This window comes from Canis lupus, chromosome 13 (genome assembly GCF_048164855.1).
Source record: "Canis lupus baileyi chromosome 13, mCanLup2.hap1, whole genome shotgun sequence".
NCBI classification, from domain to species: Eukaryota; Metazoa; Chordata; class Mammalia; order Carnivora; family Canidae; genus Canis; species Canis lupus.
In genome coordinates this window covers 3,401,254-3,424,062 of record NC_132850.1, presented here as the reverse complement: position 1 = coordinate 3,424,062, position 22,809 = coordinate 3,401,254, and the positions used below count along the sequence as shown (strand labels likewise).

The following is a 22,809-nucleotide window of genomic DNA, read 5'->3' as shown; positions in this document are numbered from 1 at the left end:
TGCCCCTGAGTGGATAGGGACATCGAGCTTAAGAATAGTTCAGTCATTTGCTCAAGGATCCGTACCTAATGAGCGGTGGAACTGAGGTTTGAATCCAGACATTCAGGCCCCAGATGCTGTGCTCCTGACCACCCTGCCGGACCCAATTGTCTCTCCTTGGGGGATTGTTTATCCTTCTGTAAACCGGAACACGATGAAATGGGGGCCTGGGAAGCCCCCGGGTGTGAAGCGGCCGCCTTCCACAATCAGTGGTGTGGGGCTGAGTTGTGGTGCTGCCGGGGTAGACTCTGCACAGGGCCAAGTGCTCTGATGTGGTTCAGGATGCACGCTTGGCCTTACCCTCTTGTACGTTCAGCCACAACTTGGGAACCTGGAAGGGAGGCTGTGGGAAGTATGAGGAACCTAAGGATTTTTCAACGCCATCTTGGAGCTGTGTCAAAAATATGTTTATGACCCCATCACCACTCCAGGCAAAGCCTGCAGCACTTTATTGTCCTCGTAAGCATGTCTGCCTCCACCAGCACTGACAGAAAAGTTTAAGGTATGTATTTCTTTTCTCTCTTCCAGTTGTCCCTCACATCACAGATGCAATCCAGGAGTGGGTCATGAGACAGGCATTAATACCTGTGGATGAAGATGGCCTGGAGCCTCAAGTGTGCGTTATTGAGGTTTGTATGTCTCTTTTCTTTTTTTAAAGGTTTTATTTATTTATTCTTGAGAGACACAGAGAGAGGCAGAGACACAGGCAGAGGGAGAAGCAGGCTCCATGCAGGGAGCCCGATGTGGGACTCGATCCCCGGACCCCGGGATCATGACCTGAGCCGAACCAGACACTCGACCACCGAGTCACCCAGGCGCCCAGTATGAATCTTTTCTAACCGAGTGTACATATTCCTCCCCTCAGGCCATCAGCTCCCGATAAGAGGTGCCCCGTGAGGCCCTTGACCCTCCTCACTGCAGGGGGCGGGTAAGGGCACAGTCATGGGAGCGGCCACACCACTGCGAGCAGTACTCCGTGCAAGCATGTGTCCGTTCACTCTTTGTGGACAGTACCGCTGAGAGCGGCAGGACATGTTTTCCTCCGTCTCTTGAGAAAGTCAGCTCCTTCAGCCCTCCTCTGGTAGGAATGTTGATCTCTCTCAGTGAGCCCCATGGCTTTCAGTTTCTTTACTCCTGCTCTGATGGTCCTAGATCCATGTTCCCACAAAAGTAGGGGACTCAGAAATTCCAGCAGTTTATGATTGATACATTTTTATACAAAAGTTATTTACAGCTAACCAAGTAGATAAGATTTAGGTTTTCTTTGCTTCGCAACTTTGTGCAAATAAAACCTCTAGTTCATTTTTTCACCCAGTCTTTTTCTTGGCCAGATCTATAACCTTGGAAAATGGAGAGCCTGTCCAGGAAAGTAACCTTTCAGCATAAAGAAATGTCAGTTACTCCTTAGTGACATTATCTGGGCTCAGAGAGTCCACATTATGCTGTTTCTGATCACAGAGCTGAGCTGATGAGGTGCAGTGTTAGAAAACTAACCCACTAGAAAAAGGCTTAGTGCTTGACCTCTACGGTACCTTTGTTCTTGTAGCTCGGTGGAACAGTGGGAGATATAGAAAGCATGCCCTTTATTGAGGCCTTCCGTCAGTTCCAGTTCAAGGTCAAAAGAGAGAACTTTTGTAATATTCACGTCAGTCTGGTTCCTCAGGTAAGGCATTTAAGTTTTACTTTGGGGAGAGGGGGTTGTGGAAAAGAAAGAGAAGAGGATGGTTGTCATTCCTTATCTGTTTTAGATATGTGAGGTGAAGGGAATAAAGACCTTCTTTGTGAATTTAAAATTATTGTAATCCTACTTTTTGAAAAGATCGGATGGAAAACATTTAGAAGATTTTCCAGGGAAGCTGCAGTTGAGGATGGTGGATTGAAAATATTCATTTGTCTCTACTACATGGTGAAAGCCTGCTACAACTAGAGTAAAGGGAATTTTTTTTAAAGAGAAAAATTCACAAAGATAATGTGAAATAATCAATGGGAGCAAAACATAGGCGGCCAGAAAGCAGGTGATGTGTACAAAGTGACATAGCAGAGGTGGGAGCAGAATCCTAAGCCTGGAGCAGGGCCAGCTGAGAAGCAGCCCTGTTTGCCCTGCAGAAGCCCCAGGGCCCAGGCAGGGGTAGTGCCAGGTGCCGTGAGGGCTGGGGGGCGGATCATGGTAACTGCTATTCGAGAAGCAGCTAGAACCCAGCATCTCCTTCCCTAACATGCATAACTGGGCATCAGTCCCTCTCCACCAAGCTTTTTCTCTGGAGAGGAATTCTAGACGAGCAGATATTAGGAACAGTGAAGAGTGGTAATACTGAACTAAAAACACAGGGGTAAAGTGCACTTCTATGCTGTTGGGACACCCTGCCTTCTGTCCCTCGGTTTCCAGAATCATATCCAGTCTTGGACCATTTCCCACAAGGTTCATGATAGGGTATATGACTCGCCCAAGAGAAAACACAATGCCCTTCGAGGCTCCCCAGTGACACAAGTGAGGACCCCAGGGGACAAATCCACCCACTCAGAACTTCCAGTTAGATTTTAAATGTCAACTGGCAGCCAGTGCTCACCAGATATTTGGGAAAAGCACCTAACTTCACAAGAAATCAAAACGGCAGGACAAAGGGGGAACTTAGAGGAAATTTGGGCTCTGGAGGAAGCTGAAACCTCCTAACTTGGAAGCCAGAACAACCTGTCGTTAATGTCCTCAGAGAGTCAAGGGGTCAAGGGGAAATAAACTGCATCCATGAAACAAGAATTGGGCCTAAGAAGGGGGCATTCAGAGAATGAAGAGAATTCTTGGAAATTAAAAATGGGATAGCAGGAATGAAAAAGAGAGAAAGAAGGTGGAGGAACTACCCCGGGGAGTACACAAGAAGATCGAGAGATAGGAAATGTGAGAGAAGGGGTAAGAGAACGAGAGGACTGGGCTAGGATTTCCAGAAAATAATAGAGAAACGGAGGGGATGTGTAATCAGAACCAGGGGTCAGCAAACTGTGCCCACAGGCCCAGTCAGCTCACTCCCAGTTTTTGCAGATGAAATTACATGGAACTACAGCCCTGCCCAAGTGTTTATGTGTTGTCCGTGGCGACTTCTTTATTTAAAACAGCAGAGTTCGAGTCCTTATGACAGCCTGTATGGCTCACAAAACCTAAAATATTATCTGGCTTTTACAGGGAAAGTTTTCTGATCCTTTGATTTAAATGATTCAAGGAGATCTCAGGACATTAGTTTCTAGATTGAAAGGACCCACCAGATGCCCAGCATATTGAATGAGAAATGACCCACAGCAAGACACATCACTGAAATTTCAGAATAATGGGGCAGACATTCTAAAAGGCTCTAAAGAGAAAAACCAAGAGTCAGTAAGGCATTACACTTTCTCAGCAGCAATACTAGAAACTAGAAGACTATTGGAGCTATTTCCTTATAAGTGCTCAGGGAAAAATGCTTTCCAACCTAGAATTCTATTCCCAGCAAATCTACTAAGTGTGAGGGGAGATAAGGGATAATTTAGTGCTTAAGAAACTCAGAATACCGAGAAAAGAGAACAAACAAACACCAAAAAGGAAAACAAACCAAATTTGGACAGAAAGGAAAAGCATGGTGCTTGGTTTATGGTGGGCAGTATTTAAACACTCAACACACGTAGCACTGGAGAGGTATCAGGAGATGGGTTGTAGCCAGAGGACAGGTTCATATGTAGTAGAGAGAGAAGGTTTCTCCTCTAACAGGGGAATCCATAGGAAATGTCTTAAGCTACAAATCAAGAAGTAGCTCAAAGCCTACCAGAAGGATCAGGTAAGAGTGGGAGAGGGGCCGGCCGCCTCTGGGGATTGGGGAAGGGGAGTGGTTCAGCGGGCACCAGTACCGCCATCCTTAAAACAGACTTTGGAGCTCTTTGACTCTAAAATACATGCACACATGCCTTTGACCAAGACAAACAAACAAAACACCACTAAATTAGATAATGGTCAATAAAAGGGGTACAGAGAACAATCATACCTGAAAATTCCTTATCAGAGAGAAATTAACTTTCTTCCTTTTGTAAAATAGCCAAGTTCAACAGGAGAGCAGAAGACTAAACCCACCCAGAATAGTGTGCGGGAACTCAGAGGGCTCGGGCTTTCTCCAGATCTGGTAAGATTTTTATGATTCCCTGGTTTCAGGGTAGTCTTGTGTGCCTAATTAAAATCTCTTCTCCGTGTACCCTGTGACTTAACTTGGAATCTAAAAAACAAAGCAAACAATACGCAGAAGCAGACCCATAAAGATAGAGAACAAACTGGTGGTTGCCAGAGGGGAGGGGAGGGAATCGGCCAAAGGGGAGACACAGGCGTTCCGTGAGGGAGTAAGTCATGGGGAAGAAGAGCACAGCACAGGGCATGAAGTCAGTAGTGTTGTGTTGGCGTCACCTGGTGACCCGGCACGCCTGGTGGGCATAACGTAGGGTATAGAGTCAAATCACTGTGTCGTACCCCTGGACCCCTGAACCCGATGTAACCTGTGTGTCAACAACACTTCAGTTTAAAAGAAAAAAAAGGCAAGAAAATCTTTGCTCCATGGCACATTGAAATCTTGTTTTCTTGGTATGCTTTTCATTGATGGTGGGGAAACAGGGTTGGTGCTTTGCGCTGGGGCTGTCTCACAGAGATGTCCTCGGGGGCAAGCATGGGGTCATGCCTGGTCTCTCCCCTCCGTCCATCATTCACTGTCCCCTCCCTTGCATCCAGGACTTAAACTGAGGAAAGCCTCAGTTCCTCGGTTCCAGTAGATCCTTATCTGTGGTCGTCTGTCCCGCCCCCCAATTAGTTGCTCCAGACTGAGATTTAGGAATTTCAATTTTGAAAAACGGGTTATACTTAAACAGTGGGTGTGCATTGTGCTGGAGTTAATGTTTTGATCCGGCTTCAAAAGGTGATGTTTATTTTAACTGCAGTTGGGGGAAAAACCCCAACTTCGTAATCCCTTTCTTCTGTCTGAACATCTTCCTCTGTTTACTGCTAGGTTGTGTGCAGGTGCTCAAACCCTCTTGACACGTCAGTGAAAGAGAAAATATCGATGTTTTGCCACGTTGAACCTGAACAGGTAAGTAGCAGTTCCGCCTTCGTGTAAGTCGTGCTTTGCGTCTAGTTATCCTGAGGTCTCCCGGCCACTTTCGTGAGGCTCCTGGCATTTCATAATTCGAGACAGCAGACTGTCCGCTAGAACTGATGTCTGTTGGCCCCGTGATTCTCCATCACCTTATCGCTTGTGGTTTTCTGGACACACCTGACCTCTCCTGCCACTTCTCTCCGTCCTCCTTGTACTCTTTGCTCCAGCCATGCTGAATGGATGTAGCCCTCCCTGTTGGCCTGGCCGTCTCCTATTCATTTTCATCCTTCAGGGCTTAGCCAGAACACAGGATTGTCCGTGAAGCTTTACTGGTCAAACTGCCTCACCCTCAGACCTCAAGGTGGATCCTCAGGGTGGATCCTTCTGGGGCGACCTCTGTCTCAGGGGTGCTGGTGGTGGGCCTGTTATACTGCCCCTCAGTGTGTGTGTGTGTGTGTGTGTGTGTGTGTGTGTGTCCGTCCCTGTCCCCATATTTGTCTCTACTCATAGGCTTTGAACTTTTTTTTTTTTTTTAAGACTTTATTTATTTGACAGAGTGAGTGCATGTACATAAGTAGGCAGAGCCGTAGGCAGAGGCAGAGGGAGATGCAGACTCCTCGCTGAGCAGGGTGCCTGACACAGGCTCCATCCCAGGACCCTGGGGTCATGACCTGAGCAGAAGGCAGATGCTTAACCAATTGAACCACCAGGTGCCCCCAGACTTTGAGCTTCTTCAAGGCATGGACCACTTCATTCGGCTTTATATTCCTGGTGCCTGGTATCTAAGGTGGTGTAGGCTCTAAACGTATTTTAGTTTTCATTACCTGTGCTAACGGAGGGTACCTATTAAATAGGAAATTCAAGATTTTGGGACCTCTCATCTGTCCAGTGTGGGGCATGGTAGGGGAGTCCTGGTGGTGGTAAGTTGAGATGTTGGCTGTGGTCAGGTTCGGCTGAAGGAGGGGAGCGGGGAAGTTGAGGTCAAGGAATTTGTGATTAGGTTGTGAGTGGTTTGCTTTGCCGCCAGGTTACTGAGGATCAGTAGATGAAGCAGGAGAGCCTGGCTGGCCTAGTGAGGAGAGAAGAAAGCAGCAGAATTGAAATAAGAGGAAATCCTTTTACAAAACTACAAGGAATACAGAAGTGAGGGTCCAAAAAGTTAAAGTCACTGGCATTGGAATGAACGGAGCAGGACAGCCTCTGACCTGCAGCCACCCCCGCCCCCCGCCCCCCGTCTCTGCAGGCACTCAGGTGTCAGCGTGTGAGCGTGGCCCAGGGCCTGAGATCAATGTTCCCGGTGTGTTTCCGGAGCTGGGAGCTCTGGCTCAGGAATTCCTCTTCCTACTAAGTACAGATCTTGCTTGCCTTACGATGGGCTAAGTCCTAATGCACCTGTTCTTAGGTTGAAAAAATCCTAAGTTGAAAGGTATATTCTGAATAGAAGTCTTCTATCAGATACAGGATTTGCACATTTTCCTCCAAGTCCATGCTTGTCTTACTGTTTTTATATTCATTCATTCATTCATTCATTCATTCATTCACTTATTTATAAAGATTTTATTTGTTTATTAGAGACAGAGAGAGAGAGGCAGAGTCACAGGCAGAGGGAGAAGCAGGCTCCATGCAGGGAGCCTGATGGGGGACTCACTCCATCCCGGATCTCCAGGATCAGGCCCTGAGCTGAAGGTGGCGCTAAACTGCTAAGCCACCTGGGCTGCCCTTGTCTTACTGTCTTAGTGGTGTCTTTTGGAGCACAAGCTTTTACATTCTAATGAACTCCAGTTTATCCAATTTTTTTCTTTGTAATTGTGCTTTTGGTATCATCCAAGAACTCCACTTAACAAATGCCACAGAGATTTTATGTTTTCTTCTAAAAGTTTTGTGATTTTGGGTCTTATATTTAGGCTTGGGATCCATTGTCAGTTAGCTTTTATGTATAGCAGCTTTCTAGTAAAAGTTGAAATTCATTTTGCCTGTGATAGCCAGTTGTTCCAACTCCATTCGTTGGAAGGACTGTCCTTCAATAGTAATCTATACTTTTCTTTATAAAGGTGCTTTTTAAGGATTGTTTATCTTTGTAAAGTTTTAGTCTAGCTTTATTTATAGCTATTCATAATTTTTGTAACTGTATGAATGGTATATTTTTAAAAATTATATTTCCTAGGAGCACCTGGGTGGTTCAGTTGGTTGAGCATCTGACTCTTGATCTCAGCTCAGGTCTTGATCTCAGGGTTGTGAGATCAAGGCCCATGTTTATCTCCATGCTCAGCATGGAGCCTACTTAAAAAAAACAAAATTATATTTCCTGGGGATCCCTGGGTGGCTCAGTGGTTTAGGGCCTGCCTTTGGCCCAGGGCGTGACCCTGGAGACCTGGGATGGAGTCCCATATCGGGGTCCCTGCATGGAGCCAGCCTGCTTCTCCCTCTGCCTGTGTCTCTGCCTCTTTCTCTGTCTCTCATGAATACATAAAAATCTTTAAAAAAAAAATTGTGTTTCCTAATTAGATACAACCTATGTATAGGAACCCTTCTGACTTCTACTCATTGATCTCAAGCTTAGCAGCCTTACTAAAATTCTGCTAGTTCTGATTATTTGCCTATAAATTCTCATGGTTTTTATGGATAAGTAGTAATACTGTTTGCAGTTTTTGGCAGTATTTTCTTATTTTCTGGTTCGTGTATATATATATTATTTAATGGTAGTGGCTGATATCTCCAGTACATTATTGAATAGCAGTAGTGATGGTGGCCAGTTTTACCTTGTTTCAGAATTTAAAGATTAAGCATTAGTATTAAATATTGAGAACCAAATGAGGGATTTTATTTTCTTTATATTTTTTACATTTCCCTCTTGGTCCTAATTCACCAAGAATTTTTTCGGTGGATTGGTTTTGAATTTTTATTAGATCTGCATCAACTGAGGTGACTGTTTTTCCTTCTTTAATCTATTTGTGTAGTGAATTCCACTGTTAAGTATCCTAATGCAGTGGTTCTCAGACTCAGCCTGAAAAACTACTTAGGCCTGCCTGCTTCCCCCTAGAGGTTCTAGTTTAAGTGGTACGAGGTGCTTTGTGGACTTGTGAATTTTTTTAAAAATTCACCCAAGTGATTCCAGTGTATAGCCAAGTTTGACAGCTATTGTTATTGGGACAGATCTTACTTGGATAAGTGAATTTTTTTCTTTTTTTAAACTACATTTGTGGTTTGGTTTGTGATTTTTTTTTTTTTTTTTTTTTAAGATTTTATTTAGAGACTGAACATGAGTGGGTGGTGGGGAGGGGGAGGAGGGAGAGAATCTCTAGTAGACTCTGCACTGAGTGTAGAGCCCAACTTGGGACTTAATCTCATGACCTGAGTGAAATCAAGAGTTGGATGCTTAATAGACTGAGCCACCCAGGCACCCCTGATTTTTTTTTTTTTTAAGAATTTTTACATTCATGTTCATAAGGGATTGGCGACTAGTTTTTTATTCTTGTGTTGAGTCAGTGTTGGTAACGTATATTTTCCTAGAAGATTGCCCTTGCCATTTTCAGATTTAGAAGTTATTTTCTGAAGGTGACATAGCCAGTAGGAGGCTATCAGTCCGGTTCGTTTTTGTTTTTATTGAATAACCTTTGCTCATTTTTATGCAGGTGATCTGTGTCCACGATGTCTCATCTATCTACCGAGTTCCCTTGTTATTGGAGGAGCAGGGGGTCGTAGACTATTTTCTCCGGAGACTTGACCTTCCAATCGAGAGGCAGCCACGGAAAATGCTGATGAAGTGGAAAGAGATGGCAGACAGGTTTGCCTCTTTATGAGGAGCTGGGAGATCGGGCCTTTATTTCTCTTTTCCGGAGGGTTGCAAGGAATTTGCCCGTGCTGGCAGCTCATGCTAGGAAAGGACTTTGTGGTAAGAAATGCAAAGACAGGCTCTCAGCCCTCAGTTGCATCGGGGATGAAGAAGTCCTGGTGAGCTGAGTTCAGATCACACACCCATGACATTGTGTCCCCTTGACTAGAAAAATCAGTATGAACAGGTGTCTAGTGGCCAAGGGCGAGCACTCCTATGCCAGGCCTGCCTGGATGGCACTGCTGGGTCCCCTGCAGATAGCTGAGCTGTGGTTTGGGCATGTGGCACTCCCCGCCCACCAGAAGAGGATGCATCGCAGGGGTGTCCAGTCTTGTGTTACTACTGCTGCCAAAGCTCATCGCTTGGAGGACCGTCCCCCTTCCTCTGAAAGTTGGGCGATGCTCTGGCATCACATCAGAGGTGTTCCCGCAGTGCCTGAGAGCACTGGCTGTGCCCCGCTGAAGCTGCACGGGGGAGGCGCTGCTCTGGCTCTGATACTCCCTTTCACTTTGACATCCTCCCTTTCACTTTGACATCCTCCCTTTCAGTCTTTATGCGTTTCCACATAAATCCGTAGGTAGCCATGAAAATGCACACGGCTCTGTGATCTTTTTTTCATTAAAAAAGAATTTAAAACGTATTAAAACGTTTTTGCTCTGTTATTAATTATGCTTTATAATGAACATTTTTAGTGAATATAGACAATTGTGTTAATGTCCTGTAATTTATTTGACTGTTTCCTTCATCAGGTTAATAACTCTTTTGAATTATCTGAATTATCTGTTACTTTTTTTCTTTTTTTTTTTTTTTTTGCTCTTTGGGATTTTAATTTTTTTTTTTTTAAGATTTTATTTATTCATGAGAGACACAGAGAGAGAGAGAGGCAGAGACACAGGCAGAGGGAGAAGCAGGCTCCATGCAGGGAGCCGGACGCGGGACTTGATCCCGGGACTCTAGGATTACACCCTGAGCCAAAGGCAGATGCTCAACCGCTGAGCCACCCCGGCCCTGGGATTTTAATTTTTAATTTTATTTATTTATTTGGATTTTAATTTAAAAAAGATTTTTGAGATTTTAAAGCCATTTCTTCATGCATGATTCTAAAATCCTCCTTTCCAAAGTCTGCTACATGAATTTGAAAGTTGCTTCCTCTTTACTATTCTGTCCATAGAATTCAGATCATCCCTAGTCCCATTATATTTCTTCCCAGAGATGTTTTTCTTTATAGAAAGCAATTTTGATCTCACGATAGGTATTCTAAATAATTTGGTGGTTCTTGGCCTTTGATAGATACGATCGCTTGCTGGAGACCTGCTCTATTGCCCTTGTGGGAAAATACACCAAGTTCTCGGACTCCTATGCCTCTGTCATTAAAGCTCTGGAGCATTCTGCACTGGCCATCAACCACAAGTTAGAAATCAAGGTAAGGAGAGGTGGCACGTGTACAGCCGAGGCATGAACAGGGAGGGCTTTTGTATTCTCATAGATGCTGCAGGCATATCTGCTCTGTATTCCTGGAGCTCAGAATTTCTTTTTTAGAAATAAAATGTACTCATGGTTGGCCCCTGGCTTTGAGAAAGAACAGTATAACATTTTCAGGAAACAACGAAAGGGAGAGATGGTCAGAGTAGTAGTTGAGAAAGAGCAAACGGTTGAATCTGAGCATCAGATGACCAAGTAAAATTGCCCCACGAGAACAGGGGAGCCCTGGTGGGCCAGAGGCACATTGCTATTCCCCTGACCTTATATCTGTGAAGTGGGAATGCTAATCACCACCTCCTAGAGCTCAGCAGTTTCTTTGAAATGTGTGTTCAGTTGCCTGGCCAGTGCCTGGAGGATGGGTAGCACCCAGTGAATAGTACTTCTTGTGTTCTGCTCCATGACGTGATGTGCAGAAGCCAAGCTGATGGAATGTCAGGGCCTGGCCCCTGCCTGTCTTCTTCAGGCGGTGAGGTCTTGAGGTTCAGGGCTCAGATTCTGGGTGTCCTCACCACTGGCATTGGGATTGGCTTCCTCCTTCTCCAGGTGTTTCTCGGTGCCATCACTTAGTTTGCTTTGTGCTGGCAAACATTACTGTACAATGACCTAGTGTATACGTTTTAAGAATTACGGGAGCCTATCACACTTCCCTGACTGACTTTTGCTAGTTATTTGGCTCATTCATATGTTATATCCACTTGGACGTAATCTGTTAGTTGATGGGGGCCGAGTGGGGAATGAGTCAGTGAGGTCTCGAAGGTGTGAAGGGAGCACGCAGGAGAGGGGTGAACCTGTCTGGGTGGATGTGTGAGGAGGGCCAACTTCCTCGAGGAGGGACTCTGGGAGAGTTTGGGACGATGGGTGAGGTGGAAGGGAAGGGATTCAGACAGAAGGTAGAGTATATCCACGGGCTTGGAGGCAGGGCTGGATGGGCACTCAGTGGATGGAAAAGGGTGAACTGGAGACAGGCCTGTGAGATCCTGAGTCCCGTCAGCTGGGCCGCAGCAGGTCTTACCCTGAGGTTCAGGGAAGTCGTCGCAGGGTATTGGGCAGGAAGGAGTGGGGGGAAAAAGTTGAACCACATCATAAGAAGGTGGGCAGAAGATTTGAGGGGACACGTCCCTAAATGACACACCTGATGTGTGTGGAAAGACAGTCAAATTCAGCACCTTTGGTTGTCAGGGAAACAAATGCAAATTAAATCACTGTGAGTCACTAACACACACCTGGCAGGGTGAGGGTGTGGGACTCGAATCCTTGCTGGTGGGCCTGTGAGGTGTCACAGGCACCTTAGGACCCACACGAAGGTAAACTTTCATACACTTACTCCATGACCCTCAGCACTTCCACTGCCAGATGATTACCCTGAGAACATATGGCCACAAAGCATATTTTTATACAAGAGGACTATTAGGACTACTATTTTGATATCTAGAATCCGGGACCAGTGCAAATGTCCAGAATGAGTCCGTTTACACATGGTCCTCTGTTTCTGTGGAGGGAAACCACCCAGGGGTACAAAGGTATAAACTCGTGACATGCACAGCAACAGGGATGATGAAGCTCGGAGACATCCTGAGCCAAAAAAGCCAGACACAGAAGGCTGCATGTTGTATGTTTTTATTTCTGTGAAGTTCTGAAAGAGGCATCTGCGGGGATAGAACGCCGAGCCAGGAGCGTCCGGGGCAGGAGGTGGAGAGGAGGCGGTTGGCAGGAGGGCAGAGGGAACTTGCTGGAACGACAGCCATTTTCTTAATCTTTGATTGAGCTGGTGGTCACACCTTTGTGTGTATGTCAGACACAACTCATTGGAGCGTATACTTAAGATGCTTGGATTTTGTCGTACGTGAGTCACGCTTCAGTAAAGGTGCAGACGTGGAAAGCCATCTAGGCAGGAGATGGGCTGGGGCCATGCATTCCGAGCAGAGCAGACGCTTTAGACTCCCTCCAGTGGGCTGAGGATAGGGCCGGTGGGGAGACGGATTGGGGGGGGGGGGCACGGATTTTTGAAGGCAGCATTTGTATCTTAGAATATAAGATTTTAAAGTTTATTTGAAAATTATTAAGTTAAAATATCTGAAGATTATGATTTTAGAAGCTTATTTTCAAGTCAAGGAAGATGGGGCATTGAGAGTGTTACGTGGGAGTGAGCAAGAACCCTGACCTTCTCTCTCTCTGTCTGAATAACCCCCAGTACATAGATTCTACGGACCTGGAGCCGAGCACGTTGCAGGAGGAGCCCGTGCGCTACCACGAAGCGTGGCAGAAACTGTGTAGTGCTCAGTGAGTGGTGCCCCCTGGCTTTGGGTGGGGGGCAGCGGGGGCAGCGGAGGGCCGCAGCTTCCATGAGCACAGCGCTATGCTCTCCCATGCCGGGAGTAGGTTAGCTCCCTTTTTTTTCAAGATCTTTTCATTATGGCAAAGGCCACAATGCTTTGGTACGATGCCAGCCTCACAAAAACGTGGCTTATACAAAGTAGGGTGTAGTTGAACCTGAAGAAAATGTGTTCTGATTTTATTGACGTTTGCCGTACGCGTCTACCGATGAGGCTTATTTAAAGATTTTCACCCGGGACGTTGGATAAGGGCCCATCAGCAGAATATCCTGGTTTGTTTTCAGCAGCTGTTATTTATAATAGTAAAATCGGCACGACAGCCTCAGTTGCTGGAACGGTGGGGTGTTTCAGAGCCCTGCAGTGTGACTGAGACCGCCGCTCAGCAGGCACGCTCAATTGACAAGGAGAGGCTCCCCTTCCGCTCAAGGGAGCACTTTAAGCCAGGAAGTAACAAGTCGCATTCTTTTTTTTTTTTTTTTTAAACAAGTCGCATTCTTAACATATATTTTTTACGTGCATTTTTAATATATATTAAAAATTATGAGAGAATCCACATGTACCTTTTTTTTTTAACTTTAAGCATTTTGTAACATCACTCAGAAACATTTAGTGCACGTTTTCTAAGTTCATAGTGTTTACGTACAGCTCGCTGGCGATCTTGAAATCACCGTCAGAGCCCCAGTAGCAACACACACAGAGTGACTTGGTGGCACCAGTGTCTTGGGAATGGCTCCTTGGGTGGTGACTGCGAGTCGGGCTGGCGGGCAGGGCCAATCGCCTTGTGGTGTGCTCTCTCGTACAGTGGAGTGCTGGTTCCAGGGGGATTTGGTGTTCGGGGGACGGAAGGAAAAATCCAAGCAATCGCCTGGGCTCGGAAACAGAAGAAGCCTTTTCTGGGTAAGGAGTAGCGGAGATCAAGAAAAGGTGCCACGTGGGAGCTGGGGAATAAAACAGCCAGGTTACTGAGACCGAGCATTAGGTGCCATCTTTCTGGGTAACAACTCAAGTAGAAGCATTTTGGTTCCTTTTGGGAGAAAATTAGACCATCTTACCATGAAAAGTTTCATTTTATTTTAAGTTTTTTTTTTTTTTTTTTTTTTTTTTAAGATTTTATTTATTCATGAGAGACAGAGGCAGAGGGAGAAGCAGGCAGGGAGCCTGACGTGGGACTGGATCCCAGGTCTCCAGGATCATGCCCTGGGCTGCAGGCCGCGCTAAACCGCTGTGCCACAGGGGCTGCCCACCATGAAAAGTTTTAAGAGCGTGTACAATCCCGTGTAGGCATCCTGGAATTTGGGGAGAACGGAATAGCAAGCAGGAAGTCTTGGCCCCTCGCTGGTCCCAGCTGCGTGACAGGACACGTAGTGCAGAGTTTCACATCGTCCCTTGGAATCGGGCAGAGTGGTTCTGGATGCTCTCTGATGCTGCAGATTTGAATAATTTTCAACATGATCGGTTGTAAATGGGGACATCATGGGAGAGAGGAAAACTTGAATTTTTTAGTATGAATAGAATATTGCTTAATTCTAAGTGGAATAGCTTCTAAAACTTGAAATCTTCGTATGAGAAGTTTTTGAGAGCTGAGACCCCCAGTGTTTGAAAGCTGATACAGCGGGGGCGGGGGGCTTGTTTGTGACAGGAAAGTACGAGAGCTTGCGATTGTCCTCCTGGGAGCACCAGGCCGCAGGGGCCAGGGCAGACTGGGGGAAGGTGGGAGCTGCCTTTTCGACGGAGATTCACGTGTGTTTTCTCTCCACCTGCAAGGTGTATGTTTAGGAATGCAGTTGGCGGTGGTTGAATTTTCAAGAAATGTGCTGGGATGGCAAGGTAAGTGTTTGTTAAAAACCTTGCTAAATTCTTGCCGAAGCATTTCGTGGAGGGTCTGAAGCCTGGCGCCCGGTGGGTGACGGGGGCCGTGGAGGGGGCCCAGCCTGGCTTCGCGGGACGTCGTGGGGGCACAGGGAAGGGGAACCGCCGGATGCACCGAGGGAAAGCACGGCTCCTCCAAGCCTACTGACTGCAGGAAGGGGGGACCGCCCTGGCTCTCTGCCTGCGTTTCCTGCCCTGGATGGAGTACCTGCACCCCCCTCGCCGTAGCCACCGTCCCTGAGCTGGTGCCGAGCAAGGAAGCTCTGGCCTCCCTGAGGCTGTGCGGTTATTAAGAGCTCGGGCCCCAGAACTGGTCAGACCCGGGCTCACATTTGACTCTGCCTCGTTGCGGGTGACTTTAGGTAACTCACCTAGCCTTTCTGGGCTTCTGTTTCTTTTGTCAAACGGAGTGATGCTGGCCCCTAGTTCTCATGCTTGTAAGAAGGAAATGAAAACGTGTGTAAGTAGTCCCAGCATGCTGCGCGGCAGACGGGAGATTCTCTGTGCCTCCAGCCCACCCGAACGCTCCGTGGCCTCCCACCACGTATCAGGTCTCACGAGGCTGTGGGGCGACTGGGCTCAGCAGGCTGGTTTCCTGCTCCCGGTCTTGCATCAGATCACCCTGCCGAGCAGTCAGCCCTGCCCAGCAGGGACATAGAGATGCTTCTCTCCACGCAGCAAGGCTCATCATTCACTAATTCAGCCACAGCCCCTCACAGCGTGGCGACCTACCAGCCTCCAGAATCGCAGGCCCGGTGTGCACGCGCTCAACAAGCTTGCTAATGTTCCAGGGCCAAGCGCGGTTGGCGGGGGAGGGGACCACAGTGCCCCTGAGGGGCGAGGTGCTCTGGGACCACCGATGAAGAGCCCCCACGGCCCCTCTCGTCCCCGCGGCCCAGCCGACAAGGTTTTTCAGAAAGACCTCATGAGTTGTAAGAAAGAAACCAAGCATCCTGAGGAGCGTAAGCAGCGGTCCTGCTCCACAAGGGACGAGGGGCTCTCCTGTTAGGGTTGGGCTCCTTGTACGTGTTTCTGAGAGGCCGGCCTCCCAGGTACCCCGAGGGGCTGGTGGCCGTTCTGTGGGCAGCACACCCTTTAGCTGTGGCTCCCGAGCCCCTGGCAGCCGGTGTCCTGACCACCAACCACCCTGGAGCTGGCCCTCTGGGCCCCTGGACCCTCCCAGCCATGCTCCACCGCCCACTCGGGGTCCCAGGTGGGTGAGCCACCCGGTGACGAGCCTCCCTTCAGCGGGGAGCTGGCCCTGCTGAGGCCCAGCAGGGAACGGTACCCGGCCTGTCACAAGGGGCTGGGCGGGACCAGGAACTGGGTCCTCTTCCTTTTAGTCTTTAGTGGTTTTGCTCACAGCTGGACCATAAATTCAGTAAAGGAAAGGGAGGTCACAGGGTTCTGGGATCAGTGACTTCCTGCTGCACGAGGCGGTTAGGCAGCGTGAGGTGCTGTGGATGAGAGACGGCCTAAAACAAGAAGGGGAGAGTTGAGGCACCCACGTAAGAGCTGCCGTACAGAACTGTTCCCTGAACAGACGTGACGAGGTTGTGCCGCTGGTTCCGATTTCCCCATTTTTGCAGCGTGGCTCCAGAGAGCCAGCAGGTGGAAAATGTTCCCCGCGTTTGTGCGCTTGGTGCCTCGGGCCTTCGGGTTACCCCTGGTTTCATTGCGATCGCTGAATGGTCACGTTGAACTGGGGAGGGCATTTGTGGTTCAGAGCCAAGGAAAGACCCTTGGAAATCATCAGTGTTGTTGGTAACTGTTGTTGTAACGTAAGGTTTTCGATTTTTCAGATGCCAATTCTACGGAGTTTGACCCTAAGACCAATCATCCTGTGGTGAGTCCAGTGTTTGAGCCTCACCAGGGCTCAGAAGGGTGCGGAGGGGGCGGTCGCGGGAGCCGTTAATGCTCAGACACGGGAAGGGGACCGCTGGGCCCATCCCCGGGACCCTCAGCCCGACCGGATGGAAGAACTTTCCATTTTCATTGCGTGATCTCTCACTTCTCTTCCTAGTTTGCAGCAGAAAAGGTTTAAGACAGGTAGCAGCCTGGTGGTTCCCGGCTAGGATAATGCTCTGTCCGCCCTCCCTCGGGCCCCACGAGGCTGTAACACCACTGCTGTAACGCGGCTGCACCCAGTGCACACTCGCGGGGCACCCAGTGTGCCAGGCGCCGCCCTCACCCCTCTAGAGACCTCACCCCTCTAGAGACGCCCGTTCGTTTCATCCTCGACAGCCCGGGGGGTGGGCAGATTATTCGAGAGCTGAGGAATGTGGCTCTGATGTGCTTAGTGGTAACCGGAGCCCGTGGGGGCCCGTGGAGCCTGTGGGGGCCGCATGCCTCCTGTGATTGGGGCTCCGGGGGAGGGACAGCGACTCTGGTCCTCTTCAGACTGCGCCAGGGGGTGACAGGTCTGCTCTCGATGACAGCAGCGATGCTGTGATACAAGGTGGTCAGAGCTCTGGATCTCAGGGCATTTTAACAGCATCCGTGTGCATGTGTTGGCCTGAAACTGAACTTTGCTCACGTGAAGAGCTCAGGAGAAGAAGAGTGTAGGGTTTGAGGTGTGCAGCCTCTCGGCGGTGGGAGAGCAGGGCCCAGAGACAGTCCTCGAGGCTGGGAGGTGCCCACAGGAGCCCAGAGGAGCCCGGGACCGAGCTCCGCGCTGTCCTTCGAGCGGCTCATCAGTCCAGGAGAGGTGACGTGTGTTCGAACCTATCCCATCTCGCATCCGTGCTGCCGTGTTAGGCTCTAGAAGGTGCTGTGGCCCAGCAGCCCTCGTGATCCGGAGTGCTGGGGGCAGGAAGGGCCAGGGGCATGGGCCGCTGTGTTCCTGCAGCCCAGGGCAGCCGCCTGAAGTGCTTAAGCCCCACCCAGCACGGGGTAGAAAATGCCGAGAGGAAGGCCTTTCCCCAGCGACGAGTGTCACACCCCCGAGTGTCACACCCCCGCCACGCAGGGAGATCAGAGCTGCTCACAGGCCCCGGCCCCCGGGCAGGCGGGCTCTCTGCCAGCGGAAGCAGAGTGTGGTAGCGCGTGCCTGTTTTTCGGATGCCTCCAGGTCATAGACATGCCGGAGCACAATCCCGGGCAGATGGGCGGAACCATGCGGCTGGGCAAGAGGAGAACCCTGTTCCAGACCAAGAACTCGGTCATGAGTAAGCGCTGCCTCCCCGGCCCGCCTGCAGCGGGCACGTCCAGGACGCACGTCTGGGGCTGCTGCTGGGCTACGAAGGGCCAGGCTGAGGCGTCTTGGGTTTTCTCACTAGGCGAGTTCTTTTCTTCCCCTTCCTACTCAATAGCCGAGGAAGCAGCGTGGCTCTTAGCCCATGGGTGGTGCGGTCAGGGGCCTGGGGGCCTCGGGTGCGGGCGGGCTGGGAGGGGGCAGTGATAAAATTACTAATCGGTGTTAAAGATGTAGGGAAAATTGGGGGAGGAAGATATTGAGAATTACTCCAGTGTCGTTTTCTTGCTCACTGGGAAAATTCTGTCCCAGTGTCTGTCGTAGTTTGCGTCCCTGGAGTAGGCCACCTTGCAGTCCGGCTGCGAGTCCACGGGCTCGGGGCCTACCCCGGCCGCCCCCTGAGCAGGTGCAGCGCTGGCGCCGGGGCGCTCTGCGGACCGTCGCTTAACTGCACGGTGGTGCTCCCCGGTCCCCGGGTCCCCGAGGCCATCGCCGTGGCTCTGGGAGTGTCTCTGTCAGGGCTTAGCTATTGGATGTGTCTGTGGGGGGGTTTTCCCAGGCAGTTGCCAGGAGGAAAGTGCTTCGTACCCCAGTAGCCCCGCGTTGGGAGCTGGTGATGGGAACGTCTGTTTTTGTTACGGTTTTCCTGGCGTGGTCAGTAAAACTAAGCCCGAGAATGAGCCTAAGCTGCGCTGCTGCGAGCAGGCAGCCGGGGTTGGCGGGAGGAGCCCAGAAACAGCTTCCAGGGGCTTGGCTGCTGGGTGACAGCCGTACGCTGAGAAGCAGGTGCGGTCGCGAGTAGCTCGTGAGCCGGGATCCCCTGCATTGGCGTGCTCTCTCCTGCCAGGGAAGCTCTACGGAGACCCGGACTACCTGGAAGAGCGGCACCGCCACAGGTTTGAGGTGAGGAGGCGCTTTGTGACCTTTAACCGCTTCTCCTCTGGAAACACAGGAAGCCGAGAGGTCTGCCAACTTCCTCTTCACGTGTCCGCAGGTGAATCCAGTCTTGAAGAAGTGTTTGGAAGAGCAGGGCCTGAAGTTCGTTGGCCAGGATGTTGGGGGAGAGAGGATGGAGATCGTGGAGCTGGAGGGTGAGTGCGGCGGCCGTGTCGGGGGGGGGGGGTCAGCGGGTGCCGGGCACGGGGGCGTGAGCGCCCAGCTGGTGGCCGGACAGTTAGCGCAGGCAGCCCTGCTCTGCGGGGGGTGCTCTCGGGGACCAGGCCCTGGGAGCTGGGAGCCCGGCCTCGGGCCTCGTTGTCTGGAATGAGGGCTTGCACTTGCTGCTGCTCTGATTTGCTGCACACTCGGTCCTGTGGCAGCGCCAGCTGGGGCGGGCTCCCTGGGGGGGGGCAGGCTCCCTGGAGGGGCGGCCTCCTGAGCCCTCCGGGCACCAGCGGGCAGGGCCAGGGCATCGTGTGAGCCCCCTCCGTCTGTGTCCCACCCCCCGCCCCCACTTTATGGCTGCCTTCACCCAGGTCCTGATTACGATGCTATTTTTAGATAATTGTAGGGTCTGTAGGAACAAACGTTGGACGGGGTTTGCTCCTTTTCTGTGTGGATGCACAGGACAAAAGTGCTTTTGTGTCTGTTTCAGATCATCCCTTTTTCGTTGGGGTTCAGTACCACCCGGAGTTTCTGTCCAGGCCCATCAAGCCTTCGCCTCCGTACTTTGGGCTCCTGCTGGCCTCCGTGGGGAGGCTCCCGCATTACCTCCAGAAGGGCTGCAGGCTCTCGCCCAGGTGCGGTCACTCTTCTCTGGTCTGTCGGGGTCCCCGGCTCGTTGCCGCGGGCGTGCTCTCCTCCCTGGGGTCCTTGGGCTGCTTGTGTGCCGCCCGGCCCTCACCTGGCCTCTGGGATCGCAGGTGTTGGGAGCACCCTGGGGTCCCCTTCCCGCTGGCAGCCACAGCCCCGCCCCGGCGGGTCTCCTGCCCCACCGCCACCTTTATCTGGGCCCAGTTACTACTCACGCTGAGCTGGTGGTTAGAGTTTCAGGAGTGAAGTAGAAATTGAACGTGTATCTTGTCTAACCAGAAGCAGAAAATGCCTCCTCCGCATCTCTGTGCTAAATACGTGGTGCAGGGGAGCATCTTTCCGACTCCTGCTGCATGCGGACCGTGTCCCTGTGGTGCTGGTGGTTGGGAGGACGGAGAGGGAAAGCGGGTCTTTGGTGGTAGTGAATAAACTGCCTGAATTCCACAGGGACACCTATAGCGACAGGAGTGGCAGCAGCTCCCCGGACTCTGAAATCACTGAGTTGAAGTTCCCGTCCATAAATCATGACTGATGGTCACGTAAGTGGTGTTCTTCAGCTCTAGTATTTGCGTGCGTTGGTTTTAATGGCGGTAATGCTGGAGTTAAGATACCACCAAAGTTTGGCGTTGAGAGCTTTACCTGCCGGAGGATGTGGGTGATAAGGTCCGTGTGGGCATCAGGTGGGCGAGGCCGCTCTGGGAGGCGGCGCACCTGTCTCCGGGGGCTCCAGTCACCGGGCACTGGTCTTGTCGCCGCTACATTCAGGTGCCGGTGTGACCTAATTCCAGGGGAACTGGGCTCTCAGACCTGGGTACCTCGTGTAGCCGCGAACTGGGAGGTCTTGAGGGAGGTGACCACGGAGACAGAATGGTCACGTTTGCAGCCACTCAGGCTTCCATCAGGGAGTGCTTAAAAACTGACACAACACGCAACACTTTTATGTTGGTTGCTCTTTATTCTGGAAATCCCCTAAGATCCGGACAATCACCGGGCATGCTTTGAACGTTGATCTTTACGTTGACAGGGTTCATATGCTTATGACGTGGGGTAGCTGTGGGCACTGCCCTAAAATTATGCTAAGTATTGTGACAGTGGAGCCAACCGTGTTGGCCGCCTGCTGTGAGTGCACCTCCTGGTGGGCGTGGAGGGAGGGTGTTGGGTTGTCAGTGGTCTGTGGGGTCTGAAAGGAGAAGCAGGGATGTGGTGTGGGCCCATGTCGGGGGGTCCCACCACGGGTGGGGAAAGCTCCCACCAAGCGGCCCGGGCGGGCGGCCTCCTGAACCCCGCACACCTCGCATTGACCCCGGGGCCTCTGGCTGCGTGCATGGTTCCGCAGGCACACACCTGTGCCCTCCTGCCCTGGACGCTGAGCCCCCCGGCCCGTGGGTTCGCCCAGAGGAGGGCTGTGTTGTGTTGGCACAGACGCACCCCGTCTCCCCACCGGCAGTTTGCTGCCTGCGAGTCGGAGAAACCTCCCTAAAGAGAAAGCGAACGTTGTCAGGGGCTGGGTGGTCGGTGGAGCCTGGATCCTCCTGCGTCGACACATGGGGGCCTCCGTGCTGGTGGCCGTGAGGACACTGATGCGCGGACAGGAGTGCAGGCAGCGGGTGGAGGAAGGAGCCTTGTGAGATTTGGAAAATGTGTGATTGTGCAGGAATTACAGATTTAGCTTCTAATTATTCATATTAGGCTCCCACCACTGGCTTTCGCCGGGGGTGGGCGTGGTTTGCGGTAGCAGCTGACTGTAAACTCCCTTTCCTACCTGAACGGGCATCACGTAACTGCTCTTTTTGTTCTTGTTTTAAACAGGGGCGATCTTCGGGAGAGCCTTCGGACTCTGAGAGTTTACAGCTTTGATTTTACACTCAGCTTTTGACACTTCCTTTAAATTATGTTTTTATTAAGATTATTTTATTATGGGGCAAAGGTATTTGGAAGACTTTGTGACTCACGTGGCCCATCCTGTGTGTCGGCCCCTGACAGCGTGCGCCCGGCATCCACACCCCACGTGGGCCCCGCCGCACTCGGCCGAGGAGGAGGAAGAGGAGGAGGAGGAGGGCGGCCCCTGGGCGGGAGTGGAGGATGCCCCTGCTGGGGGAGCGCCCGTCGGTCACCTTGTTTCTCCAACTACCTCCCGTCGTCGTGGATTCACGTGGGTAGCCGTGGTTTCCCTGGAAGGCCGAGGCCGAGGCCATAGGAGGCGCCGCGCAGACCCAGTGCCCGGAGGGACAGCTCAGGACGCTCTGTGCTGGTAGCCGGAGGGCAGCGCCGCCCCCGGGAGCAGTGAGAGGACGGGGCCTCGGTGCCCACGGTGGCCGGCGGGGACGGTTCGTTCGGTGTCTGCAGCGTGGTTTCTGAATCCCCGTCCTCTGGCCACGCCTCTCCTCCTGGGGCTGGGCCGTACTCCTTGCATCAAGGGGTTGCTTAAAAAAAAGAACAAAGCATCTTTGGGGGAAACTGCCTCTAGAAGCCTCTCCTGTACCGACAGCTTTGCCTGAGGGGAGCTCTTGCTTCCAGAACGGTGTTACTGCAGCTGAAACGCAATCCGAAAGCTATTTTCTTATCGTGGTGCATCAACAGGCACCGCGGTGCCCGCTACCCCTAGCCAGACTCCGTGTATTCTCTAACTTAAGAAATAAATGACACAGAACGGGACCCACTGCGTGTGTCGTGCTCCTGGCGCGGGACGTGGCCTCGTGCCCCGGACCCTCAGCACCTGCCTGCCCTCTGGTGGGGCGGCCTCAGTGGGGGAGCCGAGCTTTGCTCAGAAACCGAGAGGAGCCTTTCCTTCCTCCAGGGCTCAACGCCGGCAGGACGGCTTTATCTGCCCCGGGTCCTCCTGTCCTGGCCTTGTGCGTCCCAGGTCGAGTCCGTTCCCTGCGTGTGCAGTGACCTTGGCACCCGCCCACCCACCCTCTGGCTGCTGAGCCCACGTGCTGGCGGCAACGCGGTGTGCGGGGCAGAGGCTCAGCCTGCACTGCCCTTCCTCGCAGCCGGGAGAAGCCGGGTCCCCGGGTCGGGGAGAAAACCATTTCTTTGTTACCGCGTGGTGCGGTTCCTCCGTGGATCCAGAGGAGCGGACTTCCCCGGACGCCTGTCCCCACTGGGGCCCCGGAGCTGGGGTCTGCCCTCCCCCGGCAGGGTAGCCGCACCCCCTCTGTCCCCATTCCCACCACCCCAAGCCAGGCGTGTCCCAGCCCGTCACGCCGGCCTCAT

At 51.4% G+C, this 22,809-nt stretch overlaps 1 protein-coding gene across 1 annotated transcript in view; it reads left to right on the top strand.

Moving 5' to 3' along the window:
- Window positions 1-22,248, top strand: part of CTPS1 (CTP synthase 1) — a 29,356-nt gene extending 7,108 nt beyond the window's left edge. The window contains exons 4-19 of the mRNA XM_072771687.1: window positions 568-668; window positions 1,586-1,702; window positions 4,095-4,178; window positions 5,046-5,126; window positions 8,765-8,916; window positions 10,255-10,387; window positions 12,638-12,726; window positions 13,582-13,676; window positions 14,544-14,606; window positions 16,451-16,494; window positions 17,719-17,815; window positions 18,689-18,744; window positions 18,836-18,932; window positions 19,436-19,580; window positions 20,041-20,132; window positions 21,403-22,248. Coding sequence (XP_072627788.1) covers window positions 568-668; window positions 1,586-1,702; window positions 4,095-4,178; window positions 5,046-5,126; window positions 8,765-8,916; window positions 10,255-10,387; window positions 12,638-12,726; window positions 13,582-13,676; window positions 14,544-14,606; window positions 16,451-16,494; window positions 17,719-17,815; window positions 18,689-18,744; window positions 18,836-18,932; window positions 19,436-19,580; window positions 20,041-20,125 — 1,439 coding nt within the window. The 3' untranslated portion in view covers window positions 20,126-20,132; window positions 21,403-22,248. The remainder of the gene's footprint in view (window positions 1-567; window positions 669-1,585; window positions 1,703-4,094; window positions 4,179-5,045; window positions 5,127-8,764; window positions 8,917-10,254; window positions 10,388-12,637; window positions 12,727-13,581; window positions 13,677-14,543; window positions 14,607-16,450; window positions 16,495-17,718; window positions 17,816-18,688; window positions 18,745-18,835; window positions 18,933-19,435; window positions 19,581-20,040; window positions 20,133-21,402) is intronic.
- Window positions 22,249-22,809: the final 561 nt, after the last annotated feature.